The sequence below is a fragment of the Rana temporaria genome, chromosome 4 (genome assembly GCF_905171775.1).
Source record: "Rana temporaria chromosome 4, aRanTem1.1, whole genome shotgun sequence".
NCBI lineage: Eukaryota > Metazoa > Chordata > Amphibia > Anura > Ranidae > Rana > Rana temporaria.
The window spans coordinates 114,835,966-114,859,087 of NC_053492.1; the positions used below are offsets into that span (position 1 = coordinate 114,835,966).

Here is a 23,122-nt window from a genome sequence, read left to right on the forward strand (position 1 = left end):
CAAAACTTCGTTGCCTATATCACCATCTACTAATAATTGCTGAGGGACATTTCACATCCATGACATTTTCTTCCCAATAGCTTTTCCACCATTTCTTACTTACAGATGTACAGTTGGAGTCCAGTCTGTCTACCAGGCCAATCCTGCTCAGGTTCTTGGAATTTTGGAGCCAGTATTCTAAGGAATCTGCAGGTCGGCTGGGACAAACAACCTGTGAATGAACATAGACAGAACAAAAACTGAGTGTGTGCAGTTAAGCTTAATACATACTGGACACAATGAGGTTGGTTTACTAAAACTGGGGACTGCAAAATCTGGTGCAGCTGTGCATTGTAGCCAATCAGCTTCTAACTTCAGCTTGTTCACTTAAGCTTTGACAAAAAACCCGGAAGCTGATTGGTTTCTATGCAGAGCTGCATCAGATTTTGCACTCTTTGGTTTTAGTAAATCAACCTCAATATGTTAGCGCAAACAGAAAAACTCAATAAATTATAGTAGGTATTACTTGGAATGTACTGTAGTGTTCCATGTTGATGACATATGTTACAGAATACACACACACTGTATTACCTTTTATAATGTAAAGGTCGCATGCCAAGGGTAAGTTGTATTCTCATGGGAAAGTGAACGTCTCAGATACACTTCACGATTTAGGGGAATAAACCTGTGTTGTGGAAAGTATTGCGTGATAAGGTTTCACATGTGCAGCTTTGACAATTTAGAAAAGGACACTATCTCCGGTATTGGATTCTACTTTATACATATGAACATTAGGGACACTTAATACATTGCACTTTTGGCATTTTGTGTGGCGTCTGATTGGTATTAATATAAATATGAGTAAGAGGATGTTTATTTTGATATGTGTGCATTTTAAAGTATTACAGAATTTCATTTAACGATAAAATGAAATGCACTATAGAGACTGCTGTACTATTCTAGTTAATAACATACAGACACATTATCGCTTCTGGTAAATGCTTCTGCCAGACTGCCAGTCCAACTCTAGGCTTGACAAGCCATTTTAGTTACAAAGATTGTTTTGAAAAAATCCTCTTTACAGAGAACCTGTGCAGATATATGAGACTTGGAAATGAAATGCTCCAAGGCTGTCAATAATTAACCTTCCTTCAATACATAATGAATCACAGAGCCAGACAAGGTACATGGGCTAGGGCCTCCAACATTTACTGGCTTCATACTTGTTTATAAAGTAGAAATATTCAATATACTAATCCTGTCATTATGTATTTATTTATTAAGATTTATTGTGATTGAGGAAATGTATAGCTCTGATCACACCCCTGTTGATCAGTATTGGCAAGTAGGTTCGAGAAGTTGGTGATGAAGAAGTTGTGGAGGGAGGAGAGTTTGTTACACAGTGGTCATTTCAGAGGGTGCAGGAGAAGGGAAGACTGCTTTCAGGACTAGGAGGAATGGAAAATAAATTGTGTGGATTGTGGCTGCTGCCAGAGGGCGTGGGGGCGATGGAAGCATTGGGTACACTTAAATGATGGATGTCCAGGTTTTGTGGATATACTGTATCTATAGAAGTTAGAAGCAGAAGGGTGAGGAGTGTAATATGGGAGTGTGAGAGACATGCCCCAGCATCCTGAAGGTTTTTTTAGCATGTGGGTGTAGATTTGGCAATAGTTGGTGAGTGCATAATAAGGAGAGGATAGAAGTGAGGGTGATATATATATATATAAGCTGTGGGGTGGAGAAGAGGGCTGAAGGAAAGAGAGTTTAATGAGAGAGGACACAACAGTCAGAAGGACTGCTAAGGCCTCGTACACACGATAGGTTAACCAGAGGACAACGGTCTGAAGGACCGTTTTCATCTGTCAAAACCGATCGTGTGTGGTCCCCATAGGTCATTTAACCTTTGGTTAAAAAATAGACAACTTGCTTTAAAATTTAACCAATGGATTGCTAACCGATAGGTCAAAACCGATCGTTAGTATGCAAAACCATCGGTTAAAAATCCATGCATGCTTAGAATCAAGTTGACGCATGCTTGGAAGCATTGAACTTCGTTTTTTTCAGCACGTCGTTGTGTTTTACGTCACTGCGTTCTGACACGATCGGTTATTTAACCTATGGTGTGTAGGCGTGACGGACCATCAGTTAGCTTCATCGGTTAACCTAAGACAACGGTCCTTCAGACCGTTGTCCTCTGGTTAACCTATCGTGTGTACGAGGCTTTAAGGGTGCATGTTTCAGAGAGGAAGGAGAACTGAATGGAGAAATAAGGTCAGCCTGTTTGGCATTTTGCAGAGTAGATTGCTTCGTATTTTCACTTTGTGTAATTGCTGAAGTGTAGAGCCTGAAAAGAATATCATTTGTATAAAGAATCACTTAGAAAACAAATCACTTATGTGAAGAACCCCCTCAGCACAGCCACCTCTAGTCTCCACCAGAGGCAAAGGAAACAGGGTGGCAACATAGGAGCACAACTGAGAAACAGTTGTCATCCCATAATAGGAAGTGGCAAGATCCCTAGGTGTTCTTTTCATAAAGGTGTATTTAAAATTACGAGGAACCCCTTTGTGACCGTACCATCATTGCAAGCATATGGCCCGTTCAAATTTTAGTAATTTTAGTAGAATAATTAAATGTTATTTTACAAAATATGCCACAAAATTAAAAGCCATCCCACCCCCTTGCGAAAAACTCTTGTTGTTGTGTAAATATATAAAGAAGTTATAAAGCTAATAGTAGATGAATATCCACACAGCAAAATGGCAAGGGTTTTACATTTCTTTAAAATTTTCTCACATAATTTCAGAGATGCGGGTAGCTGAAATTATACTCAATGCTAGCTTGACCTAACCCACTCCTGCATCTCAAGCAACCCTTTTAATCACTGGGTCCCCTCTTGAAATAAAATGACTAATATAGAGGTTTTGAAGTTTTCAGGTAACTTAGTGTGGACAGGAATTGTACACAGGTAAGTCATAAGTCTCTAAAGCATTTACATGATTTTGTATGTTGTAGACTAGTCTGTTCTTTTATTTTTTAAAAGGGGGGGTGTGGGAGTGGTATTAAAAGATGCATTTAAAATGCATACTAGTCTGTTTGTTAAAAATCAAATTCATCCAGTTAATTGAATAGCTAGTAGGGCAGTAGGTGGTCTTTTTGAACATGTGGACTTGTTCTGTAATGCTGCAGACATCTTGTCCAATATCCAGGGATGCTTCTCCAGTTCTAATGAGTGTGGGGAACATACCTTAGCATTTAAAGCCACACACATAACTCACATTCATCTGATCAATATGGAATGTTGATTGTCTAAGAACAAGATGGGAGGTGTAAAAATCGGTGTAAAACCATCTTTATTGCATACTTATATTGGTCCAGCTTGAAACATTGTAAATATGCATATTTCATACTTTGGGGACCGCTAAAAGCAGACAATGAGTGCAGCAGTTCAATGGCACTGTAGTGACCCAACCACACCAATAGATGGAAATTATTAAGTAAAAGGTATGAAACACCACAGCATAGCCCAAAGGACACTGCCAAATGTTAAAAGAAATTCCCAAAAGACTATATGCTGTATGCTGGAGCTGCTTCAGACCATGTCCTATCGACCAGGGCGGATGGATGGCTCAAATACAAAAGAAAAAAAGGGGGCCCATAGTGCAACTTTGCAAAACAGTTTTTAATGTGAAAATAAAGTAATGCACTTACAGGTAGTTGCAGGCGTAGCCTGCGTTCCGACGTCATCACGCTAATCCGAACAAACTGACCCGGGAAAGGAAAGCAACAGTGGACGCTGAGATTCCGTTTTTAACTGCACATGGTGCACCTTATCGGGCCTGATATTGTTCAACTACCTGTAAGTGCATTACTTTATTTTCACATTAAAAACTGTTTTGCAAAGTTGCACTATGGGCCCCCTTTTTTTCTTTTGTATTTGAGCCATCCATCCGCCCTGGTCGATAGGACATGGTCTGAAGCAGCTCCAGCATACAGCATATAGTCTTTTGGGTGACTCTAAACACACCTGTGCCCAGTCTGACCGCCGTTGTGGTCATTACATCCGGTAAGGGAATTTATTTGTCACTCGGGTGTGTCTTTGGTGGAAGGTGGTGCCAGTCTCCTATTACCCTTTATTTTGAAGACATCCTCTGTGGAATTCATAGTTTCAAGAAGTTTTTTTCTTCAGACACCGGGGAATATATGGACTAATACTCCTCTTGGAGCCACTATCTTGCACTTATTATCTATCCTTATTAACGCACGGATAGCTTATACCACTTCTTAATTTTTTATGTCAATTGTTTGTGATTTTTTATTTATATTTGTGTTTCGATTTGCACACTATCACAGGTTCACCTTCAGTGACACATAGTGGTTGTTTTTCATTTATTATTTAATTTTGTGTCACAGCATTATTTTTCATTTATTATTTTTGCACTGTACCTTCTTTTTTCCTATAATAGCATGAGCAGCCTTACGCAGAAACCGACGAACGCAAACGACGTAAAATGCGAACGCCGGGCGCGCGTACGGTTGTGAATCAGCGTGAGTATGCAATTTGCATACTCTACGCTGACCACTACGGGAACGCCACCTAGCGGCCAGCGTAAGAATGCAGCCTACGATACGACGGCATAAGAGCCTTATGCCAGTCATATCTTAGGCTGCAGTCGGCGTATCGAGCTTTCTGAATACAGAAAGTCGATACGTAGGCGCTACTTAGCAATTACGCTGCGTATCTATGGATACGCAGGCGTAATTGCTACCTGAATCTAGGCCATTGTTTGGATGGGAGCATTGATGTGCCTTTCCAGGTGTGCAAGCTGCTCATTCCATATGCATTAATGCACCTGCATATCATAAGAGATGCAGGTTTTTGAACTGAGCGCTTATAATGAGCCCGAAAGATGCCTCTCCTCTTTAGTCCAGAGGATGCTACACCCATGGTTGCCAAAAAATGAATGTCAAATTCTGATTTGTCTGACCACAGAACTGTTTTTCATTTTGCAACAGACCATTTTAAATCAGCTTTGGTCCAAAGAAGATGCATGCCAGAGCTTTAACTTTTTGGATGGCACAGTAAACTGTGTTCACAGACAGTGATTTTTAGAAGTATTCCTGAGCCCATGCAGTGATGTCCATAGCAGAATCATGCTTGTTTTTAATGCAGTACCGTCTGAGGGTCTGAAGATTGGACATTGCACCTCACAGAAATTCCCCCAGATTCTTGGAATATCTTGATAACATGTACCGTAGATGATGATATATTTAAAGTTTTTTTTATTTCAAATTATTCTGAAATTGTTCAACAAATTTTAGAACCGTCTTTTCACAGATTGTTGAACCTCTGCCTATCTTTACTTCTCAGACACTCTGGGCCAGATTCAGAAAGGAGATACGGTGGCGTATCTCCAGATACTCCAACGTAATTTCAAATGTGCGCCGTCGCAACTTTACGCTGATTCACAAAGATAGATACGCCTGAAAAAATGGCTTCAGCCGTCCGACGTAACTTGCCTACGCCGGCGTATCGTGGGTGCATAGTTACGCTGGACGCATTCGGCGTTCCCATTAAAAAATATGCAAATGAGTAAGATACGCCGATTCACGAACGTAGTTGCGACAGGCATACTGTCAATGTAGAGAGTGAGCTGGATGTAATGTTAGAAAATCATTTTTAGGGTGAACCCCCGCTTTAAATATGAGATCTGGGGTCAAAAAGACCTCAGATCTCATATTTAGACTAAAATGCAATAAAAAAAATTACGATACGCCGAAGAGACCACTTTTATCTGAAAGAGGACTGCCCGCTCTTGAAGAGGGTTCCACCAGGTTATGGTAGCTATCTGCTACTATAACAACGGTATTCCTATTCAAATTAGCAATGTATAACAACGGCGGGAGGTTCCTAAGTGGTTAAAATGGTACATTTTCTCAGTTTAAATATTTGATATGTTTTCTATTGTGAATAAAATATGGGTATGTGAGATTTGAATATCATTACACTCTGTTTTAATGTAGACAGAGTCCCAACATTTTTGGAATTAGGGTTGTATCCAACAGTTTCCCTTTATGCCTTTGGACTGAAGAAAGTGAAATGTGTTTTAAAGGACTGGTGGAGGAAAATTTGTTTTTACCGCTAATTTCCTTGAAATGCACCAGTACATAGTCAGTGGTGTCACTGGCAGGCAGATCAATGTTTTTCATCCAGTATAGAACCTGGTGCAATGCTTAGGCCTCTGGCCATTTGGGGTGCTAACCCACACATAAAAGTGGATCTCACTTGACTAAATAACGGAGTGAGTGTAATTCCCCACCATGACCAACAATTATTATTTTGAGATGCAGGGTAAACGTATGTGTTTTTTCTTTGTATCCTGTTCTTGAAATATACAGGTTGGCACAGGTTTACTTTTAACCAGGGCTTTTTTCTCAGACAATAGGTGCAGGAACTCCCCCGTTCCGAGTCACCCCTTTTCTCCGCCCCTTACCCACCTCCCAGTACCGCCCCTTTAAGACAATATAGAACCAAGTATCATTTTGTGGTGCTAAGTAATTTATATGGAATTTGGTAATGATATCAAGAAAAGCAGTAAAATAGATCCCATGCAGCTAGAAAAAATAGATTCCCCAAACAACAATGGACCCTGCCAGCAACAATAGACTCACGGCAGTATCAACAGATCTCCTTACAATCAGCATTAATAGACTCTCTGGCTGCCATTAACAATTGACCCCTCCACCAACAGTAGATCTCTTTCAGCAACAACTGAGCCCCCCAGCAACATAAGACCCCCCTAGAAACAATAGGTCCCCCACCAGCAACAATAGACCCCCCTGCAAAAATAGATCCACAGCAGTGAGCATCAATACCCTGCAGCACACCCCAGCATCCCTTGCCATTACATACAGTCAGTTCAGAAGGTGCCGGAACTGCGTTCCCCCGCGTTCCCGCTGAAAAAAAGCCCTGCTTTTAACTGTGACCACTCAAATGAAACATATATTTATTAGAAAACAGGATCAAAACTGAAAAGGGAAAGAGGAATAGTGCGATAGCTCATGCATCAGGCTTAATCAAATGATATATCTGAAAGCACAGCAGAAAATGGGAAAACCAGCAGCGCTAACAAGGTGATGATCTATAATCCAAAGGGTTAATTGGCGAGAGACCACTCAATGGCACATTTATATTATTAGAGAAATAAATAAGCATGTCTTCCATTTCAAATGAGATCTCTATATACTCAGACACGAAGCCTTGGCTAATTGAATTACCCAGCCTAATTATAGGTTATTAAAAAGAAAACAAGCTGTGGATGGATTGTTGCAGAGTGGAAGCTCACAGAAGGCATTGAGAATTCACAGTGCAGATCAGCTTTGGGAAAAGAGCAGTGCTGAGAGGGCAGACAGTGGGCTGTTTCTGTACATTCAGAGGTAGTACATCAAGTATGGAGGCGAGTGAGTCATCAGAACGGCGCTAAAGATTTATGAGGGTAACCTGTTATTTGGTGATTTTATAGTACATAATGTACAGAGCAGTTATTAAAGTAAACAATATGATATTTATGCATATGGGTCTGGCAGTCTTTTGCATATTGTTCTAACATAGTATGTATACTTTGTTTTTAGGAGCAAGCATCTCAAGTGTAAACTTTCTATACAGTCATGGCAATACAGGTTTTTATTTCCGATTCTTTTGTAGAATCTGCTACATGACTATGGCTGCTAGTGCATGTATAAGTAATAAAGATTCATTACTAAAGGGGGACATTTATAAAAAATGAGCAGGGCTATTAGTCCTGTGAAACTGCAATTTTTTTCTGTGTAAAAAGGATTAAATTGAATCTTACTTATTGACAAAAATGTAATTTGGGAAAATACAGCACTATGGTCACTAGATTGAACTGAGGAGCATACTTTTGACCTTTATAGACATGTGCAAAATGGAAAAATTAGTTTATTTTTAGTTTTAGAAAGATTTGTTATATTACTAATTTAGTTTTGTTGATTCGTTTCTAAATTTGTTTAGTTTTGTTGATGTAGCACCCTCTAGTTGGATAGGTGCTAGAGTGAGGATTTTTCTAGCAGAGTAGGAAAATTTAGGCAGGCCTAGCCGGTGGCTAGGCCTGTTTGTTTTCATTCTGGGCTTCAAATGGCTCAGGGCAGGGCTGGGTGACTCACATGTAGCATCACTGTCACCTCCCTCTTCTTTATAGAAGGTACTAGAAATAGAGAAGAAGAAGATAGGTGGAGCTGCCTAGGGTATGTTAAGGAGCCTTGACCAATCCCCCAACTTGGATTGTCAGGGGGCAGGCCTCCTTAAATACACAGGGTCAGTCCAGCTGGGGGAGGAGTTGTCAGGTGTAAGAGCTGAAGTGAGGGAGTGTGGAGGCTGTCGGGGCCCCACGGGGAGCTCCCCAGTCTGGGGAGGTGACCCTGAGCCGGGTCTCGGGTGCATCCAGGAGGAGAGAAGAGATCCTGGAGGAGAGGCACATGAGAGAGAAAGGAGAGAACAGCAGGAGAGAACACTGCTAAGAGACTCCAGGGAGGACAACTGGTCGCAGCCAGGAGGGCTGGTGAGGGGAGCACAGTTGGAAAGACTGGGGCATCACACCTGAGAGAACTGGGAGATTGCAGTTTAAGATGGGTGCACAACCAGAAGAGAGGACTGTGGAATGGGCAGTGGAAAGAGGTCATTGCAGCCAGGTTGGCTGGCAGGGCCTGAAGAGAGCTATCGGGGATTGGTAGCTCAATAGAGAACAGTTAGCACATGAACTATTTATATACCACAGGGCCCAGTGGTCCCTGCCCGCAAAAGGCAGTTCACTGAGGCCTGGCTGAATTAATGTCCCGCCTAACCATGTGGTGCTAGCTATTCTGGAGAAGTAGCAGTCTGCAGAAAGGGAAGTGCTGGAGGAGTTAGGGCCCTTTCACACGAGCAGACCGTTCAGATCCGTCAGGTACCCCACTGCTGCCGCTTTTTATCTGATCAGCGCTTATTTCTACATAAAATGTAAGTGTTCCTACCTGCATTAAATACATTCGTAATACAGTATTACGCTATGTGCCTTTCTTTTTTTTTTCTTTTCTGGTTACTCTTCGTTTGGCCTTGCTTTCTGACCTCTGTTGGGTCACTCCACCATCCATTTTGGTTACCGCCATTTGGAGTTTTGGAGGTCGTTTTGAGAGCTGCAGCATTAATTGGCCCTATCAGATTTGCATATGCCTGATTGACCCTTACGAACGTACGTTCCTCAGGGTTCAATTTTTCCGGTAAGCCTCTCTTCAGTTGGTGACGGCTTCTTCTTTCCTTGGTTTTCACGTTTGGATTAAGGGAGCACCATCACTCATCATTTATTGGACTATCACCCTCTTTATCCACAGAGACTGTATTTGCACATATATTTTGTCACATGTATTCACATATATATGTATATATATTACGCTGAGGAAGTTCCGTGTTTGAACGTAACGTTTACGGGGGAAGCAGCTGCGTATGACGTCACCCGCTGCTGTACAGTCCACGAGGGTTTTTACTACATGCTGTCTTTGACTCGATCCTTTGTGAGTAGCCTGAGTTTTTAATAAATGCTTGTGTCTTTTAAAAAGCGGAGAGCACTTAGATTGTTTCTTTTTGTTTCCTTACATCGTACATTGCCTGCTGAGTCTAAAGGAATTTAGTGTTCTCTGTGGAGTTTAAGCAACGTATTGGAGGATTCTTTGTGGAGGTCTGATCTTTGACAGTATCTGCTTTGCATGACTTCCTGGTAATTCAGGGGTCCACGCTGGGAGGTGAGAAGTACCTAGAGAGACTCTTGGTGGAGGGATTGTCACTTTATGTTAATCTTTAGCACTGGTGGATCATTTTTATGGACTTTATTTCACTTGCTACATGCTTTTAAATTTGTCAATTATTCAAAAATCTTTTTGAATATTGTATTTGCACTATTTAAATTTAAATTCATATTCTATTTAATTGTATTTATTTATAGTTTGAATTGCGCTGCACTTTCTTCTTATATAATTTTTGTCACTAGAATTTTGTGTTATTCTAATAGTGTTCAGCTTGCATGGGGGGGGGGGGGTTGCTCTATTAATTATTTTTGCGCTGATTGCACCTTCTGCTTTTGTATATATGTATATATAATTTAGTTCAGTGTATTCATTATCGGTTGCACTTCAGCGCTACATTTATATGTTTTAGACCGTTCAGATCCACCTTTCCTGATGACGCATACTTGCGAAACGCGTAGAAGCCAGGTGGACAACGCACAGAGGGGGTACATCTGACCAGCGGAACCACAAGTGTAGCAGGAGCCGGGCGCGTAACCCAAAGACAAGCTGGTGAGCGGCTGTCCAAACCCGATACTGCCAAATACACCAGGTGCTGGTTAAAGCACCTCCTTTGTGAGTAGTTTGATTTTAAATATTTTTAAAGAAATAAACCTTTTTAAAACATACTATACTATGATGAGCCCCCTGTTTTTTGAGGCACAAAGGAAAATCTTGTGAGAGAGGAAAAGAGGACACGATCGATCATAACGGAATAAGGCTTTGGGCTTATTACCAGCTGGGGTCTGGTGAGTGTGTATTTCAGCAGTTGGTGGTGGTAGCACTTGTTTTCGTCGGGTGGAAGAGATAGCTGCACCCTAGATGTATGAGATATAACTCCAGGACAAATTACCACAAAACTTTTTTCCCTTTACTGGATTCCAAACTGACAAGTTGCTGGTTTTCCAGGCACATGAGCTTTAAAAAGCTTTTTGCACATATTTTATGACTTTGCACTTTATATCCATATTTATATATATATTTATATTAATTCAGATCTGTTTGTTGGTAAACTAGTTGCACACAGTATCACGTATATATCTCATATGTTTAACAGAATGAAATTTTGATATTTATTTAGTCACATGCTTGTGAGATTTTTTACTGTTATTTATTTACTTATTTAAATCTTGTTTGGTGGCACAGTAGTTGCACTTAGCACTACGCAATAGTACACGCTTGTGACAGCTGGATATTGCAACTTATTTACTTATTTATTTATTTGTATAGTTATTTATTGTGTTTTATCACGCATATCACTGCACTGGATTCAGCACTTTATTGTATTAGATTTAATTTACCATTTTGTGTCATCGCGTATTTAGACCAGCGCAGTAACCACAATCTTCTGCGTTCAGATCCACCTGGCAGTTTTATTTTGGTGGACCTGAATGGATGTCCCATAGATCTCTATGGAGCGACGAATGTCCAGACGGACGGAAACCCTATTTCTGGCGGATCGGATAAAACTGACTCTACGGTCCGTTTTTATCTGATCCCCCATAGAGGAAAGCGGAGATCTGACCGGTCCATTTCTGCACAGTATGCAGAGACGGACTTGTCATCTGCCGGCTCAACGGGGATCAATGGAGCGATCCCTGCTGAGCCAGCGGATGTCTAAAAACAGATCCACCCTTGTGAAAGGGCCCTAACGGTATGCAGCAAGTGATGTGCGGAGGTGTAAAGGATATGAGGTCTTAAGCAAGAGTTTGTGCTGGAGAGAAGATTGGAGTGTATATAGAAGTCCCAAGCAAGTTGCACTGAATGTTCCTGGCCATCCCATTATTTTCCCATTTCCCAGCCAAGTTTAATTCCCTCAATAAAAAAAAACAAAAAAACACAGCTTATGAACTGTTATATGTCTCTAAAAAGTCTGAGAAATGGATGCTGGACTGGGCAGGATGACAGGTGAACCACAACATTCAGCATGGCTACATTTTATTTTGTTTTGTTTTTAGATTTACTAACGAATTCCAAAATTTTCAGAACGATTAGAATTCAGCAGCTTCTTTAACAACCGATGACTCATCAGCTGTCAGCTTCCCCTTCCTGAACCATACCAGGCCACATGCCTTCAATTTCAAACACACAATTTCAAAGGACAAATGGCCCTGAAAACTGTTTTATAGAAAGAAATCCTCCTAATATAACAAAACTCAAGTTCTTACAGTAATGAGAGAAACAATCCAGGAATTAATTTAGTGACCTCAAAACTCCAAAAGGAAAAAGTTTAATTTGAGTGAACTTGTCCTAATCACCACCCCTTCCCCTCCTAATCACCACCCCCCTGGTTGCAGCCTATTATGTTAATAATTTATTTTGCTCCCTTTTTCAGTTGTCTTCGGAGGCCCTGCCCTTTCATATTCCACAGGGCAGCTAAAATACGGCCCACCCATAGGAATGAATGGGGCAACAGCTGTCATGTGCACTAAGAAGAGGAGATAAAGAAAGTGAACTTGTCATTTAAAGGGGTCTTCTATGTTACCTGTAGATTAATCTGACCTCTCTTGAAAATGTAAACAGAAAAGGTCTAAATGCTGTATAGTTAACATTTTACCTTTCTCTTTTTTGACTTGTGCACACTAGCCTAGCACTATAGGCTAAAAATATTCAATCAGGCGCAGAGATAATATGAGGGGGACCTCTACACTGTGTACAGTCGATGGAGATTCCTGTGCAAATGGCTCATGAAATAGGTGTTTGGTCAAGCAAACCTTCAGCTGCAGTGTAAGGTGAAACAGTATGCTCGGAGCTCCTGGTAGGGACCTGGGACACGCCAATGTCCTAACAACCAGTGAATCATCCCTGCCTGGCACTCCCAGCTGTCAACCAAGGTGAATGTAAACAAAGTGACAAAAACAAATGGCCTGGGGTCACCCCCAAAATTCATACCAAGCCCTTCAAGTCTGGTATGCATTTTAAGGGAGACACCATTGTAGCGGGGTCATTCTGTCAGAGTCTAATGACAGGCCATCCGCGCTGGAACTTTATTCACGCTTGTAAATATGTTAGACATTGTTGTGAAAGTTATGCATTGTGGGACTACAAGTAGCAGGAGATATGGACTCCATTGACTCTTAGGAGAAACAGACTACACTTCTCACAAAGCCCTGTGTTATTGGAACATGTGACAACTCTGCTCAGCCACTCAGAAGGATATGAGAGGTTATTTAAGGAAAGGGAGGGGCTGATCTCTCCCTTTTTGGGATCTGCATCTTCTCCTGGGCAGAGCTGCTGACAGCACAGCCGTGCTGCTAGGCCAGAAGCCTGGGCTCACCGAGAGACCAGCCATCCGGGAGGAAGCAAGACTCCAGTATCCAGCTGTGTTCCCAGAGATTGGAGAGGCAACCCAGCGGACAGCTGAAACAGTGGAGAACCCTCATCCAGGATTTTTGTGCTGTGGAGCAGTGATTTATCAACACACATTCTGAGAAGAACTCAGGTGGATCGGCCTGTCAGGTGAGAGAGCACATGCTCAGCTTGAAACTATCCTTTTAGACAGTTAACCCAGTATCACCCCACAGGCCAGAGACACGTGTAGAGGCCTCTTTCACCGTTCATAGTTATTACACTGAAGTGACTGACGCTGGCTAGCGATCAGCTCACCAACGTTGCTGTTCAGGATATTTTGTTCAATCAATCTTCCCTTATTATTTCCCACTTGTGGATTACAATTTTAATGTGCACCACCCGGCCGCAACGTGATTTTAGCTGTTTGCAGGAGCGCCCTCTAGCGGGCAGTCCTGCAAACAGCTAAAGTCATGTTGTAGTCCCACAATGCATAACTTTCACAACAATGTTTAACATATTTACAAGCGTGAATAAAGTTCCAGCGGGGATGGCCTGTCATTAGACTCTGACAGGATGACCCCGCTACACCATGAAAAAAAAGCAAGAGAAAAAAAAGCAACGGCATGGGCCCCCCCATATTTTTAGTAAAAAGATTATTTTCCCAATAACCCTGGCCTAGCTGTTGGGGGGTCTGTGGGTGGGAGGCTTATTGGAATTTGGAACTCCCTTTAAAATAAAGGGGGCACCTACATACTGGGCCACCACCTACATGAACATCAATCAACAATCTGTCAACAGTAAACACACACACAGCTTAAAAGCCACTGGCTCGCTGGTGTGTTTATTACCATGAGCCTTCTGTCCACAGTCCTGCATAATCACCAAGCCAGGGAAGAAGCCCCTTTCCCCGTGTTGATGAGGACAGAGTGCTTTGCTAGGGAGGTCTTCCCTGGCAAGGCTCTCTTTCATTTTGTTGGCACGTGGCCTAGTATGGCTGGGGGGGGGGGGCACATGCTTAACCTCATTCTATTTTCAGGTCAGCCAGGCTGCTTGCAAAAAGAAAACAATTGCCACAATATCAACGGCCTGATAAGCTACACCATAACCATTTTTTCGTTTTTGGGATTGGATATGCCTTAAACTATTAAAGAACATTGACAGTCACAATATGTAAATCAAAACAGTTTAGCGTTATATTTGAGATCTACCTTCTTGCATGCAGTGATTGAACTGCCCAGGTTACTGGTGGAAGTGTCATTCATGCTGCTGCCTCCACTGCCGCCATACTTGTCAAAGGGTCTATACACGGTTGCCATATCACAGCTGCTAGAATCAAAAGACAGGAGAAAGTTTCAATTAACCAGTATGACATTCTCCAGCTGTGCAGAATATGAAAATACAAAAATCATTCCCAGAAACAGCTGGTCACTGAAAACAGTCACAAATTACTTTCTCATTACTTGGTGTATGCACTTTAATAGGCCGACACCTGCCTCCCATATATTCTGAATAGTAGTTCTAGTCCAAACAAAAAAAGTCAACACTTTCTAATGGCACATATGTTCTAATCTTAAATTAAATACACGAGTAACAACCATAACAAAATGGGACTTTTCAGGCATGCAAACTCAAATACATCATCTTTAGTAAAAATGAATATTAGTTTTATTGTTAACATATTAAAGTGGTTCAAAAGTCTAAATGTTTTATTTTAATTTTTTTGCCTTAATGTATTGCTGCATTAAGGTAAAAACACCCCACTATCTGCCCCCCCAACTCATCCCTAAACACTTGGCATTTCTCACCAATCTAGCACTGTCCCGGCTACAGCAATGATCTCTTCACTTCCTGATCTCACAGGAAACACTGAGAACAGGGGAGTCATAGGCCCCTGCTGTTGTCAAACTCCTGTGAGGAGGCAGCAGGGGCGTGGCTTGCTGACACTGTGTGTGTCTATGGATCCGGTGCTCCTTTAGCAGTTGGCTTGGTAAGGGGGCACCAGGAGGATGAAGGAGGGGAGGGAGGCAAGGGACCGCTCGGTGTATTATTGTTGCACAAATCAGGTAAGTATAACCTCTTTTTATTTTATTCACGAAAAATCTCCTTTAGTTTTACTTTAACATTAAAACAACTCCTTTATAAAATTACTAGCTGATATATTTTTCTGACATATCAACAGCCTCAACTATGACTCCATATTCCCATATCAATCAAAATGTAGTTACAGATGTTGTGACAAAAAGTTTCTAGATTCTTGTGTGGTGATAGCCCAACATCTTTCAAAATACTTTGTCAGAGGCTGGAGGTAGGTTCTGTATGCGGAAAAAAAACCTAAAATAAAATAACGAATATTTCTACGTACAATGGTATTATATAATCCATACATGCTGAGGAAGCTCACTTACAGAGTAAATGACAAAAGATATTTATCAGCCATAGAAGTACTTTAAAACCACATTCTCGGTAGTGCAGACATTAGATCTTTAAATATAACCCATTAACAAGTTTGTCTCAGTATAACATCTGACTATTGATTCTAACCTTAAGTAGTAATAAGACCTTCAATTAGATGGAGATGTCCAAAGGGGGTCATTGCATAGGGATATCGTGCTTGGAATGCAGGTGGACTGTGGAGTGATCCTTGGATTTCTATTGGGAAAAATTAGCAAGTAAGCTGGCTCTCACATGTTGCCACCAGTGGAAAAGTGAAGGGGCAATTATTATTCAGTGCTTAATTCACTACACTATACCATTTGCCATAGCCATCAATATTTTCGTTTATAAGAATCATTTTTAGTTCTCACTGCATAAAAGGCATGGCAAAGAACAATTGTAATATGTATAGTTAATTGATCCTTTTTTTAGGGGTTTATCTGCTGAACAGACCTGTCTGTATGACCCAACCCTTCCATTCATCTGCTATTTTGAGAGATCACTTCAGAAACTTTATGGAGCTGGATCTAAACCATAGCACAATAAATTGTAGTAAATATAGCATACATACCAGCTTGCTACCATTGCCAAATCCACTTAAATCAAAACGATAAGTTTACAAAGATACCCATTGACCACAGAGGGGACTAATTCAACTAAAAAAGAAAACTTTGACTTGAAATGTGTACAAAATCTAGTAACACTTATGCCCTGTACAAACGATCGGTCCATCCGATGAAAACGGTCTGATGGACCGTTTTCATCGGTTAACCGATAAAGCTGACTGATGGTCAGTCGTGCCTACACACCATCAGTTAAAAAAACGATTGTGTCAGAACGCGGTGATGTAAAACACAACGATGTTCAATGCTTCCAAGCATGCGTCGACTTGATTCTGAGCATTAGTGGATTTTTAACCAATGGACATGCCTACAAACGATCGTTTTTTTTTTCTATCGGTTAGGTATCCATCGGTTAAATTTAAAACAAGATTTATTTTTTTTACCCTATGGATAAATAACCGATGGGTCCTACACACGATCGGTTTGGTCCGATGAAAACGGTCCATCAGACCGTTCTCATCGGTTTGACCGATCATGTGTAAGGTTGTGTTGTGAATTTTAGGTATAGCTTTGCATCTATATGCAACAACTAGAAAAAAACGAAGGCCCGGATTCACGTAGAATAGCGTAACTTTGTGCGGGCGTAACGTATCCTATTTACGTTACGCCTTTGACAGGCAAGTGCCGTATTCTCAAACCAAAGTTGCGGCGGTGTAGCGTAAATAGGTCGGCATAAGCCAGCCTAATTCAAATGTGGTAGATGTGGGGGTGTGTTATGTAAATTTAACGTGACCCCACGTAAATGACGCTTTTTACGAACGGCGCATGCGCCGTCCGTGAAATTATCCCAGTGCGCATGCTCCAAATTAACCCGCAAGTAGCCAATGCTTTCGACGTGAACGTAAATGACGCCCAGCCCTATTCGCGAACGACTTACGCAAACAATGTAAAATTTGAAAAATTTGACGCGGGAACAACGTCCATACTTAACATTGGTACGCCTCATCTACGCCTCATATAGCAGGGGTAACTTTACGCCGGTAAAGGCCTAACGTTAACGGCGTAACTGTACTGCGTCGGCCAGGCGTACGTTCGTGAATTGGCGTATCTAGCTGATTTACAAATTTCTAGGAGTAAATCAGCGTACACGCCCCTAGCGGCCAGCGTAAATATGCAATTAAGATACGACAGCGTAAGAGACTTACGCCGGTCGGATCTAATACAAATCTACGCGTAAGTGATTCTAAGAATCAGACGCATAGATACGACGGCTCGGACTCAGAGTTATGAAGGCGTATCTGGAGATATCTGGCGTAACTCGTACGTGAATCCGGGCCCATGAGAATTGTATAGATATAGGGGGTGTTAAAAGCCATTCACATAATGTATTATTCAATTTGAACTCACATTTGTGCATCTGGGTCATGCCACTCTGAGCCGTTTTACAATGTAGATGAATGCTCCAGGTCACTCTGACCTTCAACAGAGATATGATGTACATGTTCTGTAAACCTGACTTTAAGAAGCCTTTGACTCATCCTACCATCTTAATGAATATAAATATATCCCTGATAGTAGAAAATAGGTAAAGGGGGTAAAGTTGTTGTACTGCCTGCATCTTTGGTAGGGAACAGGGGGCCCAAGATTAATTTAAATTCTTCTGATGCATCTAGTAACTCCCAAACAGGGAAGTTGTCCTTGACACATACTGCATAGGAAGAAACAACATGCTGCCTCTATGCAATTGTGACACTTAAAGATGGCCAACAGGATGCAGGTATGCAAGTTTTTGTATATTATATAACATGTTCTCTTCAATTATGTATAAAACATTGAAAGAAGGAAATGCAATCCTATTGCATGCTAGAGATCTCCAGTCAGTAGGGAGCATAAGCTTTGCTGATTGGAAGGCTCTACTGTAGCTTTGACTCGCTAAGGAGTGTGCCAAACAACTACAGCTAAAGAGCAAGGGTCCTTGTCTACAGCATGCTGGCAGAATACTACTCAGGATGTGCTGCTTTATAAAAAGCAATTTACAGTAGGAACTTGCACATTTGTTTTGATGTACCTGTAACTGATTTTACCCATTTGTACAGTTTGGCTTTCATTTTGACCAGGATGTACCTGTAATGTCAAACTGTGGTTTAATTGCCATTTGTCATTGCTATTCCTCTCTTCTGTAAGCTTGTCAATTACAAGAACATTTTGAAAGTGGATATAATTTGCAGCATCATCTCTGGGTGCTGCCTTGCGAATGAATACCTTTGTTCCAAGCATGGGCTAATGGCATCATCGATTTGTTCCTGTTAAACAATTGCCTAGGCCTGCGGGGGATTCACTTAGTCGATCATCCATTAATAGATTTCCTATCTAAAAAGGATAATTATTTAACGTATGTCCTCAATCAATATTCAATTTGAGGGAACATTCTACTAGAAAAGCTTATGGTAAAGGACAAGAGACAAATCCTTTCACTGGATGTTTTTAAGCCTTAGCCTTATAATTTGTTGTCTTTCAATAACACAATCAGTTATTTTCTACATTTACATTTTGCCTATTGTTTCCTGATGTTTGCTATCTTTTGGTTTCTTTATCTTGTTCTATTGTCTCTGTGACTTTATAACACTCTCTAGAGAGGTACACATTGTTACAGTAGATGCACTCTTTTTTTCTCCTGAGCTGTGACAGTTTACATGGTAATGAGATAGCCATGACTTCATCTTGCCCCTGAGATTTACAGAATGTTCATATTTCTGTGGATGCAGAAATTCTGCGCATTCATCCTTAAAAAGTTGAATTCAATGCAGATATAAGGAAATAATTTAATACAGTTTTGAATTCATTAATTATAATGAAATAGAACCAGAATTTATACGTGAATGTGCCTGGTTCTGCACAGCAGCACTTTCATGGGGCGAGGTAGGGGCAACATGCGGAACCAATTATGGCTCTACAACTTTACAAAGTGCTGTCAATCAAAAGTTTGTTAAACAAGAAAGAAATGATTTAACCAATGAAAAGAAACAAAAAATATAACCCCACCAGTGTGCTGCTTCTCCTTCATTGTTGAATCATAGGATGGGAACAGATTCATGAGGAAGCTATATTGCCTAAAGGCCAATTATAGCTTTGCATAATTCTTCTATAATGGTACTTTCTGTAGCCTGCTTCCAGCACCCCTTTCAGCACCCCTCCAAAGTTTTTTACTCCCCTGTCAATGCTCCTCTCACTTTGCTTCTTCCATAAACACATTCCTATAGAGAGGACTGTCTATTATGTGTCCCAATGATAGATGGCCTATCTATAGGAATTAATGCAAATTCTTCTCTGCATGTACAGAAGAAGCAAGGTACCAGTGGGGAAAATAACAAATAATTATACATCATCATGTAACATAACTGCTAGGCAGCCTAAACACCATGTACTGTACAAAGAAGTAATGCAAGAGGCAACCTAATTCACTGGCAGAGGAATAGGGCAGAGGGTTCATTACTATAGTTTACCTAAATGGAATTCGTAGGTCAGAGTTAGAGGGGGCAGTACCAAACCTTAAATTGTCAAATTGTGATAATTTTTTTTCTTATTTTGAGTCACTCTCCTGCATCTGGGCACCTGGGCTTCCATTCAGCAAGAGAACTGCAGGGGGTAAAGGGGGTATTAAAAGATCACTAAATCCAAAAACAAAAACTTTATATATTGCAGCTTACGGTCCTTAGATGTGCTGGCTGCATTTGTTTTTTTCCAAGCTAAGAACATTCACAGCAAATACTGAAAGTGCATGTTGATCCTAGGAGAAATGCAGTGTCCTTGTGAACTGCACAGAAGAATTACTTATTTCATAGCTATCTTCTGTAAACTACCAATTGCCCCCATGTAATAAAGTTGACACATTTGGAGTCCATATCAGGAGAGTAGCCTAGGGTGTAAAACATTGCTTCCTCCATAGAAAATAAGGAAGAGTGGCGTAGCCACAAAGAAAAAAAAAGTCTGTTTTAACAGGTGAAAATAAAAGGAAAAAACTGAAAATAAGGAAAACAAAAACAACCACCACACTAAGGACTAGTAAGATGAAATATTTTTTGGCTTTCGGGTTTAGATACACATTAGGAGCAGTCACAGCGCTAGCCATAGTTCAGGGAATTAACCTTCCTTTCTCTTGTTTGTCTGTACCACAGAAACTATGTTTTCCATGTAAAGCAGACAGCATGCTGTCCCCCAAATAGTTTATTTTAGTGTTAGTTTCTACTAAAACATGCTGCATGATACAAGAGACTTGTACAAATGGTAGACATTATTTTTGTCTGCCTAGGGTAGCATGGTGTCTAAACACCACTCTGGCCAATGGATCAAAGAAAACAATCCACTGGTTTTAGTGAACATTGCTTTTAAAATGTGTATTCATCCCTGCTTGTAGGAGAAAGAATGTGACTGGTTGCTAAAAACTACACAGTTTTTTTTTCCTTCGTTTTTATTGCCCACCTTAGCGATAAGGACCCATTTACAAATTACTGTACATTGTGGATCCTACTGGGAACACTGCCAGGGAGCAACCCTAAACATTTTGTATGTTCATCTGTGGATGCCTACAGGTAGTGGTTGCTCCATGACCATGTACAAAAGCGTGTTAGAGGGTAATTACACAACTTTTTGAATAGCACAAACTTAAAGCAACCAGTATTTTTATTTTTTTTGAATATGGTACTAGCTTCTATGGGTTAAGCCCTGGACACATGGGCCAGAATCTCATCAGAAAAAAAACGTAATTTTTCCTGAAGAGATTCGTGGCAAGAATCTCTTGCCGCCCAAGTGTACAGACACTCCTTTCAAAAGAACAGCGGTTCTTTTGAAAGGCAAGAACGCCGTGACATCATTGCGTATGATTCGTCACATTCCTTACCGTCGCCGCCATCTTGCTGCACCCTACCTATGCCTTCGAGCATGCGCGGGTTTCCACGGCGACAGGTAAGTATGCACACTCTTAGGTTTCTCGGCAGGAAAATACTGCAGAAAATCATGACGAGAAAATAGAGAGCAGCTTCTCTATTTTTCTCATTGAGATTTTAGGCAATTTTCTTGACAAGAAACCTGAAAGCCTTGTAGTTACGCTCAGTATACTCGGCAAGAAAGCTCTGCCAGAAGTTTTCTTGCTGGTTCTTGCTAAGTAAACTGTGCGTGTGTACGAGGCTTAACTGAACTCTGCATCATATAGTTAATAACCACAGAACAGTAAGTGAGTGAAGGCTACTTGACGTTGCTTAAACAATTACCCTTCACTGCGCCAGTAAAAAATCCATCAACAGCTACTTGTATCTGTGACCTTTACATACAATTTTATTTCAGGGCTTATATTTAACAATAATGAAGGTAAAGAACAGTTGTTTAAAAGAGTGTGAAAATGTAATTTATTAAAAAATAATTAAACACAAAGTGCTAGTTAAAAGGGAAGACTGGAATCATTTAACTGTTGAAGACCAAAGACTATGGCAAGAAAGCTAAACCTCTTTGAAAGCTAATTTTACTATTTCCAATCCCATCAAACTTTGGTCAGTATTTCTTAAAGTGACATGAAGATACAAATAGGGGTAAACCCACCAAGTGTGATAGAGTATGGACATGTTGGTTGGACACATACCACTTCTGATTAACAGCACCTACCTAATGGCTACCCAATGTCGGCATATACGCATTTTAGCATGGGCAAAGGGGCACCTACAGAGGCCTGAGAATTCACAGACTTCTACCTAAGGACTGTGCTTGAACCTGCACCAGAACATTGGCAAAGATTTATTAATTGTCAAACTGATTAATGATGTGCGAGGGTGCAACATTCGAATATTCATTATGTTTACCTCCTGATGTGTAACGTAACCATGAGCTTAACCATGAGCAGCTTGTAATGGGAACTGTTACAGTAGGTTTGTCTGTGTTTTACAGGTTTGAATGTTTTCTTGTAAAGGTCTTTATATAATATAATAATTTATATATATATATATATATATATATATATATATATACATACCGTATATACTTGAGTATAAGCCAAGTTTTTCAGCCATTTTTTTAGAGCTGAAAATACCCCTCTCGGCTTATACTCAGGTCGGCTTATACTCGAGTATATACAGTAGGGATCGAAAGTTTGGGCACCCCAAGTACAAATTTGTATTAATGTGCATAACAAAGTAAAGGAAAGATGGAAAAATCTCCAAAAGGCATCAAATTACAGATTAGACATTCTTATAATATGTCAAAAAAAGTTTGATTTTATTTCCATCATTTACACTTTCAAAATTACAGAAAACAAAAAAATGGCGTCTGCAGAAGTAGAATTTATAGCATGCACTGCCCCCTTTGCAAAGCTGAGACCTGCCAGTGTCATGGATTGTTCTCAATCATCGTCTGGGAAGACCAGGTGATGTCAATCTCAAAGGTTTTAAATGCCCAGACTCATCTGACCTTGCCCCAACAATCGGCACCATGGGTTCTTCTAAGCAGTTGTCTAGAAAACTGAAAGTGAAAATAGTTGACGCTCACAAAGCTGGAGAAGGATATAAGAAGATAGCAAAGCGTTTTCAGATGTCAATATCCTCTGTTCAGAATGTAATTAAGAAATGGCAGTCGTCAGGAACAGTGGAAGTTAAAGCAACGACTGCACGATCCCTCCAGAAATATCTGGCAGACACTGGAGTTGTGATACACTATTCCACTATAAAGAGATACCTGTACAAATATGGGCCCAGATTCAAGTAGAATCGCGCAATATTTGCGTGGGCAAAGAGCAAATTTTTTTCTCTGCGCCCACGCAAATATTGCGCTTTGCCCGTGATTCACGGAGCAGTTGCTCCGTAAATTGTGCGGGCAATATGCTAAGCAGCCGGGCGCAAGGCTGCCTAATGTAAATGATCCCGCCGGAGGCGGGAATCATTTAAATTAGGCGCGCTCCCGCGCCGAGCGAACAGCGCATGCTCCGTCGGGGAAACTTTCCCGACGTGCATTGCGGCAAATGACGTCGCAAGGACGTC

General features: G+C 40.9%; 1 protein-coding gene across 2 annotated transcripts in view; it reads right to left on the reverse strand.

The window, feature by feature from the left end:
* LOC120936474 (SPHK1 interactor, AKAP domain containing) overlaps positions 1-14,429 on the reverse strand; it is a 190,338-nt gene extending 175,909 nt beyond the window's left edge. For both annotated transcript variants that reach the window (XM_040348849.1, XM_040348848.1), the window contains exons 1-2: positions 14,316-14,429; positions 104-211 (exon numbers count right to left, since the gene is read on the reverse strand). In XM_040348849.1, coding sequence (XP_040204783.1) covers positions 104-211; positions 14,316-14,423 — 216 coding nt within the window. In that variant the 5' untranslated portion in view covers positions 14,424-14,429. The remainder of the gene's footprint in view (positions 1-103; positions 212-14,315) is intronic.
* Between the last annotated feature and the right edge of the window lie 8,693 nt (positions 14,430-23,122).